We start from the raw sequence: 9,773 nt of genomic DNA, 5'->3' as shown, positions 1-9,773 counted from the left end.
CAAAAATACAGAATGTAAAAAGCAATAGACTACAAAGAGCCTTTTTACGGCTCCCTGTTTATCTTGCTTTCTCATAACCCATTTCCTTCCTCTTTAACTTGCTTTCCGATAACCCATTTCCATATCTCCTGGACTTCTCTTTCACCGGTTAAAAGGTAAATTTTCCTATTCTACATAATGTACATGTCAGGTCAGCCATTCAGTGATCTACTTACAACTGAACAGCTCTACAACCGCCTTCTCGCTCTCCCTCTACCACTATTGCTTTTTCGGCTGCTGTTATTTAATTTTCTATTGCTGTATCCATCATCGTAATCTTCATCTTCTTCCTCGTCATAATATCCTGTTTCACGAACAGATCTCCCGCCTCTAGAACTTCTGGCAGGTGTAGTAGAACTTCTGGCAGGTGGACGTTTTCGTTTGATATTAGAAGTGTACATTGAATAATCCATGGTGTCTTCCTTCAGAGCTACCTTAAATTCCTACACAGAGACGAAACCAATACACGTGGAGTTAGAATAGTGGGATCTTTGATAGATGATAAAGGATGGTCAACAGATATGACTAGCTTTAAAAGTAAACGGGGACATGTTCTTTTACTTGGTATCTTTCCACAAATTGTTCGGAAGTTGTGGGTATGTTTTCACGTATCCCACCAAAGCACTGGGGTGTTAGTATTGATTCCTAACTGTTTCAACAATGACTGGATCCATATCAGTCGCAAGAGCCATATATTCAGCCTCCGTGCTTGATTTAGCTAAGGTTTTTTGCTTTCTAGCACTCAGAGAAATGAGAGTGATTTCGAAAAAATACAGTACCCACCAGTAGAGCGACGAAAATCAGGACATCCATCCCAGACTCCGTCCGAATAAGCACAAAGATCAATATTTGTAGTAGTACATAGCGACAAACCTAGCTCAACAGACATCCCTTTGAGATATTGCAAGATACGTTTTACAGCCACCCAATGTGGTTCACGAGGGTCTTGCATAAACTGGCATACCTTATTGACAGCAAAAGAGATGTCGGGGCGTGTGAAAGTGAGATATTGTAGGGCTACGGTGCTACTGTACGCAGTAGGATCAGTTAATCCAGTGCCATCAAATACAGATAAGGTAACCTTCGAATCGAGGGGTGTCGAAACTGGCTTTGCCCCGTCCTTTGCTTCTTATTAGGAGATCAGTAACATACTTACGTTGTGAAATAAATAACTCGTTGGAAGTAAAGTTGGCCTCAATGTACCCAAATCTTTAATGGAAAACGATGTGTTGAGAAGATAAATTAGAGCTTGAACACCTTGCAGTAGCAAGGTTGTCTGAAAGGGTTTTGGCTCTAAGAAGGTAATCGCTCATAGATGACTCACCTTTGCGGATGGTACGGAGATCTCGCTGAAGTTTCATTATATAGGCTTGAGACTTTGTTTCTAACTTCCCTTCGATTGGTTTCCAGATTGCTTCAGATGTTTGGAGATGAGCCACCAAAGATAAGATAGGGTCGGATAAGGTGGAGAAAATCCATCTTATGATGGTGTGATCTCGGTGCTGCCATGTCTCATAGGCAGGGTTATCTACTTCTTGTTTGGCATCAGTTTTACCCTCAATAACTTTATCATCAATAGTTTTCCCATCAATAATAACGGTGAGGGTTGCAGGAGGACAAGAATAAGTGCCATCAACAAATTTCATGAGTCGGTGGATTCGCAAAAAGAGCGATGAATTGAGCACACCATATAAGGTAGTTACCGGCATTAAGTTTTGTAGAAACAAGGTGTTGGATCTTGTTTGTTTTAGTGACAATTGAAGAAGACGAAGCCATGAGACAAAGAAGGTTGTATAAATACGGAATAATTGGGACAAAGAATATTGGGTAATAGGTTTAGGGTTACTGAATAATTTAGAGGAGGGTTACTGAATAATTGAGAGGATCGGAACCTAATCTGTATACCATGTAGAATTGAAGAATCTTGGTTCTCTATGCATTAACGTAGGGGCCACATATATTTATATCAGTTGATGTTACAAAGATTTATAAACTTAAATCAACTTGTACAGAAAGACATACTAGACTTAGCTAAACATAAATAAGGAAATACTTGAACTTGAAGTTACAGCTAACTATTGTGCAAATATTGGCATGCTCGTCACGTATCCTTGACATTTTCTTTCATGGGTTCTCATTTTATGGAGTACTGGGAGTTGAATTCCCATTAAGTATTGATGGTCCATTGGTATGCCCATTAAGGATAGATAAGATTGCAAGGATAACTTTGACTTTGATGACAGAAAACAAAGTTTGTTACAGAATTACGAGAATATGGGCACTCCTGCAATCCTTTGAGAGTTTTGACCTATGTTACAGTCTGCTATTGCACATGTAAGCATCTTATTTCCAATTTCCTTATTTTTTTTCTTCCTATCTAGGGTTTATAGCCTAAAGGGAGTGCTGAAAGATTAAATATTGGGAGTGTTGTCCACGGTATGCCATGATACACACGTCTTCCAGCCCCAAATAGTAAGAATTGAAAATGTTGTCCACGATAATTAATAGTATTTCCTAAGAAACAATCCGGATTGAACGTCAATGGATTATTTCACTAAGCCGAATCCCTTCCAATGCCACAGATATCACGAAAAATGGGTCATATGGCCAAAAACCATAAAGCTTGGTAGCATTGGACTGCTAAAATATATGTCTGGGTGAAAAAGACATACACATAAAAAGACCAGAACACCCTTACATCACTTCGGTCATACTCCCTCTGTTTTTAGAAAAGTGATACTTTCACTTTTTCATTTTAACCTAAAAATAAGTCAAATTGAAAAAGTGAAAGCATCTCTTTTCCAGAAACGGAGGGAGTATTATTTTCTCCGTCACCATCTTGTTTTCTCCTCCTTCTTACGGAAAAACAAAAACCACCGGGACCAACTTTATTTTCTTCTTCTTCCCCACCATCAACGTCGACATCTTTTTCTTCTCCATCATCAACGTCGACATCAAGACCATAAAAAGTATTTTATAAACACCTCTTCAGAATCAACTCCATCACTATTTCGAGATGCCCTAATTTTTCTAAAATTCTCGATTCTATTTTGCCAATTCCCTGAAAATCAAAGAGGTTGTTTATTTCATCAAAGATGAGCAGCGATGGACCTAAAAATCGTAAGCTCCTAACCCTAATTTTTGATTTTTGATTCCCGAATTAGGAAATGAAACATTTGGTTATTAATTAGGTATCTATTTTGAAATTAGGTTTTTGAATTGGGTATTTATTTTGAAATAAAACTTTGGGTGTACCAGTTGATTGATTTTATCGATATTGTTTTTTGAATTTAAATTTGAACAAGAACAATTTTCTGGTAAATACTGCATAATTAAATTGAACTTGGTTAGGTATTTGAGATATACATTGGTGCATCTTAGGTGTTGTTGGATCTGTATAGTTTTCATGTTGCAGTAAACTCAGATTCACCTAGGTGCATCTTGGATAAACTTGGGTAAGTTTGGTTTGCATGTTGCACTGAACTCAGATGCACCTGGGTGCATCTTGGTTAAATTTGTCCATGTAGATGTGTTGCATATTGTTTATACCACACTTGCGGTCAAGTTATAATCATATAGGAGCTCAAAATCTAACAAAAATTAGTTGTTCTACAATAAGATAATGATCAGTTGTTTTAAATAGTTCTTATGCAATAATGGTACTTGGTTTTAGAAGGATGTTAATGTTAGATAATATTCAGTCCAAGAGTATGATGCCTGTTGAACTCAGATACACCCAGGTGCATCTTGGGTATTTTTGCTATGTTTAGTTTTCATGTTGCAGGTTGGGCATGTTTAGTTTTCATATTGCAGTGAACTCAATCTCAAAAACTAGAAACAAACTTTGTTTTATCAGAAATTAATTTTTTTTACTTCTAAAAATCATTAAAAAATACACTCAAACTAGCTTCTGACTGTTCGATTTTCAGAAATCAAAAGGTAACTTATGATTTTGTATTCAAAAGCATTATTATAAAAACTTTATTTTTTGGTTTTTAACACTGTGTTTGGATACGAAAAAAGCAGAAGTCATAAACATTAGTCAATTGTCGATTTTTTTTTACTCGAGACTAGAAGGCGTTCTGAAATTTTATACTTAAACTAACTTTTTGCCTTTTGTATTCTAGAAGTCAAAAAATTAATTATGGATGTGTATCTAAACACGCAGGGCCGTCTTATGCACTGGGCAATATAGTCGGCCGCCTAGAGCCCCAAATAATTGGGCCCCAAATTTTTTATATTTATTTAGTTATAAGTAATATGTGATATTGATAAGTGTTGCAGAATCAATTTCTAATAGTTATTTATATCACAAAAAAGTTGTGATACTTATAATTGTTGCTAAAATTTTAAAACAGTACATATTATTTGATTTTTGAATCAACAAAGCATTTTAGGCATATTTTATGCTAATTTACATACATAGAATCTCAAAATCCTACCGTTAAATTTAAAATGTGACTGTTTTTTGATTCAAATTACCATTTTAAATATATAGATATATGTCCTGCTAAATTTAAAATGTAAATCTATTTTCTGATTTAGTAACCCATAAAAAAGTCCCATATTTTAAATTCGCCTAGAACACTCAAAAATGGCAAGACGGCCCTGTAAACACGCTATAAAAGTGGTTTTGAAATAGTATAGTAAACTAACTTCGGCCATTCAACTTAATTTTGCCGAAAAGCAACTTCCACTCGTCATGTTTCCAAACACCCTATGTGAGGTTCATCCAAACAGCCTCCTAGTATTCGTAGGGCAATTGTGTCATTTCATTTCTCCCTTTCCTCAATAAAATCCCTAAAGCTCGTTTCATTCGAGATAAAAACCCTAGAAGAGTCTCAAAAGCGGTGGTTTCTCTTCCTCCTCCTCCTCCTCCAAAACTAAGCTTTCATCAATGGCAGCCGCGGCGGTGAGACCTCTGGTTACAGTCCAATCCCTAGAAGGAGACATGGCTACTGATGGTGGAAGCACCGTTGCCTTTCCAGCTGTGATGACAGCTTCAATCAGAACTGATATCATCAGATATATTCACGCCCTCATCTCGAAGAACGCCAGACAGCCATACGCTGTTAGCAGAGAAGCTGGTCATCAAACATCTGCAGTATCATGGGGTACCGGTCGTGCCGTTTCTCGTATCTCTAGGGTTTCCGGCAGTGGTACTCACCGTGCCGGTCAAGGAGCTTTCGGAAACATGTGCAGAGGTGGAAGGATGTTCGCACCAACACGAATCTGGAGAAGGTGGCATCGTAAGGTTAACGTGAATGAGAAAAGGTATGCTGTTGTTTCGGCTTTGGCTGCATCTGCTGTTCCTTCGATTGTTTTAGCTCGTGGTCATACTATTGAAGGTGTTCCTGAACTTCCTTTAGTTGTTAATGATTCGATTGAAGGTGTTGAGAAAACTAATGCTGCTATTAAGGTTTTGAAACAACTTGGTGCTTATGCTGACGTTGAAAAGGTGAAGGATAGTGAGAAGATCAGGCCAGGGAAAGGTAAAATGAGGAACAGGCGTTATGTGTCGAAGAAAGGTCCTTTGATTGTTTACGGTACCGAGGGATCTAAGATTGCGAAAGCTTTCAGAAACATTCCTGGTATTGAGATTGCTAATATTGAGAGGCTTAATTTGTTGAAACTTGCTCCTGGTGGTCATCCTGGTAGATTTGTTATCTGGACTAAGTCGGCGTTTGAGAAGTTGGATTCGATCTATGGTTCGTTTGAGAAAGCTAGTGATAAGAAGAAAGGATATGTGTTGCCTAGATCTAAAATGGTTAATGCTGATCTTGCTAGGGTTATTAATTCTGATGAGATTCAATCTGTTGTTAGACCTATTAAGAAAGATGCTAAGAGAGCACCAATGAAGAAGAATCCTTTGAAGAAGAATTTGAATACCATGTTTAGATTGAACCCGTATGCTAAGACTGCTAGGAGGATGGCTCTTCTGGCCGAAGCTCAACGTGTTAAGGCTAAGAAGGAGAAGCTCGAGAAGAAACGAACCAACATTACAAAGGTATATCTCATTTTTCAATTCTTTCTTAATTGGTTAATGCATATGTGTGTATGGTAAATTTGTTTGCTTCTTAACATGGTCTTGTGAATAATGTTGGTTGATGTGTTGGCTGATGTAGTTTGTAACATGTAATTGCTGATTTCTATATTTCATTGTGATGGTGATGGTGTTTGCGCATGTTATTACTGATTTATGCAAATATTTGTGAGTCAGTATAAGTTCATATGTTGATATGTGTATTATCAATTAGAATGCTGATATGTCTATTATCAATTAAGAATAGAGTGTGTTATTGTTCCCAAACAAAGCAATTCTTGTACTTGCTATATGTGTGGGTATATATTTTCTAGTACTTGCTATTTGTTTCGTTTGGATGTGTACATGCTTTGGATGCCCTAATTTTACTACTTGCAAGTATCTAGTACTGGTAAACTTTCTTCATTTTGGTGTGCATTGTGTAGTGATAAACACCTATTTTCGGTTATAATATTTGGAGTTTTGATCCTTTTTTATTGTGGTCCGGTGAATAATGTGGGTTGATGCGTTGGTTAATGAAGTTTGTAACATGGAATTGCTGATTTCTAGATTTGAATATGATGATGTTTGTATCATGTAATTGCTGATTTCTAGATTTCAATGTGATGATGTTTGTATCATGTAATTGCTGATTTCTAGATTTCAATGTGATGGCATTTGTGCATGTAATTACTTTCTTGTGTTCATATTTGTGTGTGAATCGTACGAGTGTAAGTTGATATCTTGATGTGTGTATTATCAAATAGTATGGAATATGATATTATGCCTAAACAAAGCAAGTCTTGTAATCTGTCACCTCCTATTTGTTTCATTTAGATACACACATGCTTCGTATGTCCTAGTTTTACTACCTGCAAGTTTCTAACTGATGAATGTTTCTACCAGTTTGATTGATACTTACTTCCTGGACTTTGAATGTGTTTGTACCAACTAATATACCATGTTCATAGAATAAAATTTGGATTCGGAGTTGCATTTTACATATGGTCTTTTCTTGAATGTTATTTTGGATTTGTTGTTTTGGACTTTTGATCCTTCTTTGAACTTGATGGGCTAATCTTATTCTTGTTTGGTCTTGAAGGAGGAGTCGGCTGCTATCAGGGCTGCAGGAAAGGCGTGGTACCAAACTATGATCTCAGACAGCGATTACACAGAGTTCGATGTCTTCCAGAAGTGGCTCGGTGTCTCCCAGTGATTTTCTCTTGCAGCTTCGTAGTTTCGTCTGTTGGTGGATTTTCTTGAATACTTGCATCACCTTTTGAACTATAAATTTAGTTACTTTGTTTGGTTAGTCAGATTTAATGGTAAGACCGATGAAAGACATGAATTTAAGTCTCAGTTTTTGGATCTTTAATACATATGGCGGCTTTGTTGTTAAATTTTGCTTGCAAGTACATTTTACTGCTTATATTCCTATTCCCAGTTCAGCGAAATATTCTAGTTTGATATTTTCATATTTTAGACTTCATTTGTGCTGCATTTGATTTTGCCTCACAGTTTGAATGTCTATTTTTCTCTCTGTTGGGCACTCCCGTTTGACATGGCAGCATACTATGATTCTTTTTTATGTTTCACAAGACACTGAGTTAAGATCTTTTTCATGTTTCACAAGACACTGAGTTAGGATCGATATTGAGTTACTTGCCTGATCTGCTTAGCTTTTCAATATTTCGTTAGTTCCATCTCACATAGAAAATCTACATTTGCTCAACTCCTTAAACTCAAGTAGTTCAGTGTTTTATTGTTTGGTTGTTTGCCAGGATTTTTCTCTTCTTCTGTATGTGAGGAAGAAGAACGTAATCAGAATTGTCAGAACGTAATCAGAAAACTTTGAATTCAATCACGGTTCATTGCGTCTTTACTAGTTGTTGTATAGCGAAATCCTGGCAGAATTTGTGAGAGCTGGGAAGACCCTTATTAGCAAGTTTTATTTTAAAATTTGTAATGCGGGATTTTTCTGAAAGTCATTTTCTTTTGCCCCAGCAAGTCTTCTTTTGCCTTTGAATGGTGCATCTTTGTGATTGTTCTAACTGAACCACTTGTTGTATTTAAATGAAAATGATAAACAAGGATCAATCTAATAGTTAGCCGAGGCAGCATTGAAGCCATCTTCTCAACCCCTGTATACCCAACTCTGGTTGCAACTAGTACTTTTCTGCTCTCTAAAACTTCTCCTGATTCCCGATGTTTTGGGCACTGCTGGGGATTAAAACCACCCCAAGTAGCCGCTGACTTCTTAATAAGCACATGCTGTCTTATACAGCATGTTGCTCTTTTCAAGTCTTTCAAAACAGCATGTTGCTCTTTTCAAGTCTTTCAAAAAGAGATGAAGCTACCGGCCAGACCACGCTGGCCAAATTTAATGGTTTTGGTAGAGATAGTTGATTTGTTCTCCATTTTAATGGAAGGGATTTTGAATTCTAAGGTTCTTTAGAGGTCGAGATGTGATTTCAGTGGGGAGTAACTTCTCTCTAGCAGCTGATACTTTTCTCAAAATTTCTTCCTCTGGTTTAGCACCCAACATGAAGATTTGATGATTTTGGAGATCTAAGCAGTTTGTCAAGAAAGACACTTGCAAGGCCATCTCAACCCATAAGAATTCTGCTTTACAAATCTGTCTTCTTACTATTCAGAGGACATTCAGCTCAAGATAAGTGCTCATATTAGGTCTTGCAATGACATCCTAGAGAATAGAAGGTTTATGCTCAACTGGTATGTGTTGCTCTTTTATTCCTAAAATTCAGAAACCTTGTTGGTGGGTTTGCCCTGAAGGAGATGATATCATGATTAATTCTGATGGTTCTTTAAAACAAAACTCTGCTAGCTTTGGAGCTATTTTCAGGACTAAACATGGTGGGGTTGGGGATTGTGCTTATGGGGGTAGCCAGCCTATTTCAGTTGCTGCTCATGAATTACAGGGGGTTGAGATGGGCCATTGAGAATAATGTGCAGAAAAGTGTACTTGGTAATGGGATGTGTGCCTTCTGTCTATTTTCTTGTTTTGGTTTTGGGCTTTAGCCCAGCTGATTGTATCAAAACAGAAAAACAAGACAAGAGAAAAACTATAGAAACAAAATATAAAGAAAGGAACTCTTGTTTGAGAGAAATGAAGGCATTATCTTTCCTGTGGTGCTTTTGTCAAAAATACAGAATGTAAAAAGCAATAGACTACAAAGAGCCTTTTTACGGCTCCCTGTTTATCTTGCTTTCTCATAACCCATTTCCTTCCTCTTTAACTTGCTTTCCGATAACCCATTTCCATATCTCCTGGACTTCTCTTTCACCGGTTAAAAGGTAAATTTTCCTATTCTACATAATGTACATGTCAGGTCAGCCATTCAGTGATCTACTTACAACTGAACAGCTCTACAACCGCCTTCTCGCTCTCCCTCTACCACTATTGCTTTTTCGGCTGCTGTTATTTAATTTTCTATTGCTGTATCCATCATCGTAATCTTCATCTTCTTCCTCGTCATAATATCCTGTTTCACGAACAGATCTCCCGCCTCTAGAACTTCTGGCAGGTGTAGTAGAACTTCTGGCAGGTGGACGTTTTCGTTTGATATTAGAAGTGTACATTGAATAATCCATGGTGTCTTCCTTCAGAGCTACCTTAAATTCCTACACAGAGACGAAACCAATACACGTGGAGTTAGAATAGTGGGATCTTTGATAGATGATAAAGGATGGT

General features: G+C 37.2%; 1 protein-coding gene across 1 annotated transcript; it reads left to right on the top strand.

The window, feature by feature from the left end:
* Positions 1–4,878: 4,878 nt before the first annotated feature.
* Positions 4,879–7,515, top strand: LOC113334206 (60S ribosomal protein L4-like). Its single transcript, XM_026580548.1, has 2 exons — positions 4,879–6,046; positions 7,164–7,515. The coding sequence occupies exons 1-2, from the start codon at positions 4,937–4,939 to the stop codon at positions 7,275–7,277; spliced, it is 1,224 nt and encodes a 407-aa protein (XP_026436333.1). The 5' UTR covers positions 4,879–4,936; the 3' UTR covers positions 7,278–7,515.
* Positions 7,516–9,773: the final 2,258 nt, after the last annotated feature.

Source organism: Papaver somniferum, unplaced genomic scaffold (assembly GCF_003573695.1).
Source record: "Papaver somniferum cultivar HN1 unplaced genomic scaffold, ASM357369v1 unplaced-scaffold_135, whole genome shotgun sequence".
NCBI classification, from domain to species: Eukaryota; Viridiplantae; Streptophyta; class Magnoliopsida; order Ranunculales; family Papaveraceae; genus Papaver; species Papaver somniferum.
This window is presented reverse-complemented; position numbering and strand designations above follow the sequence as displayed.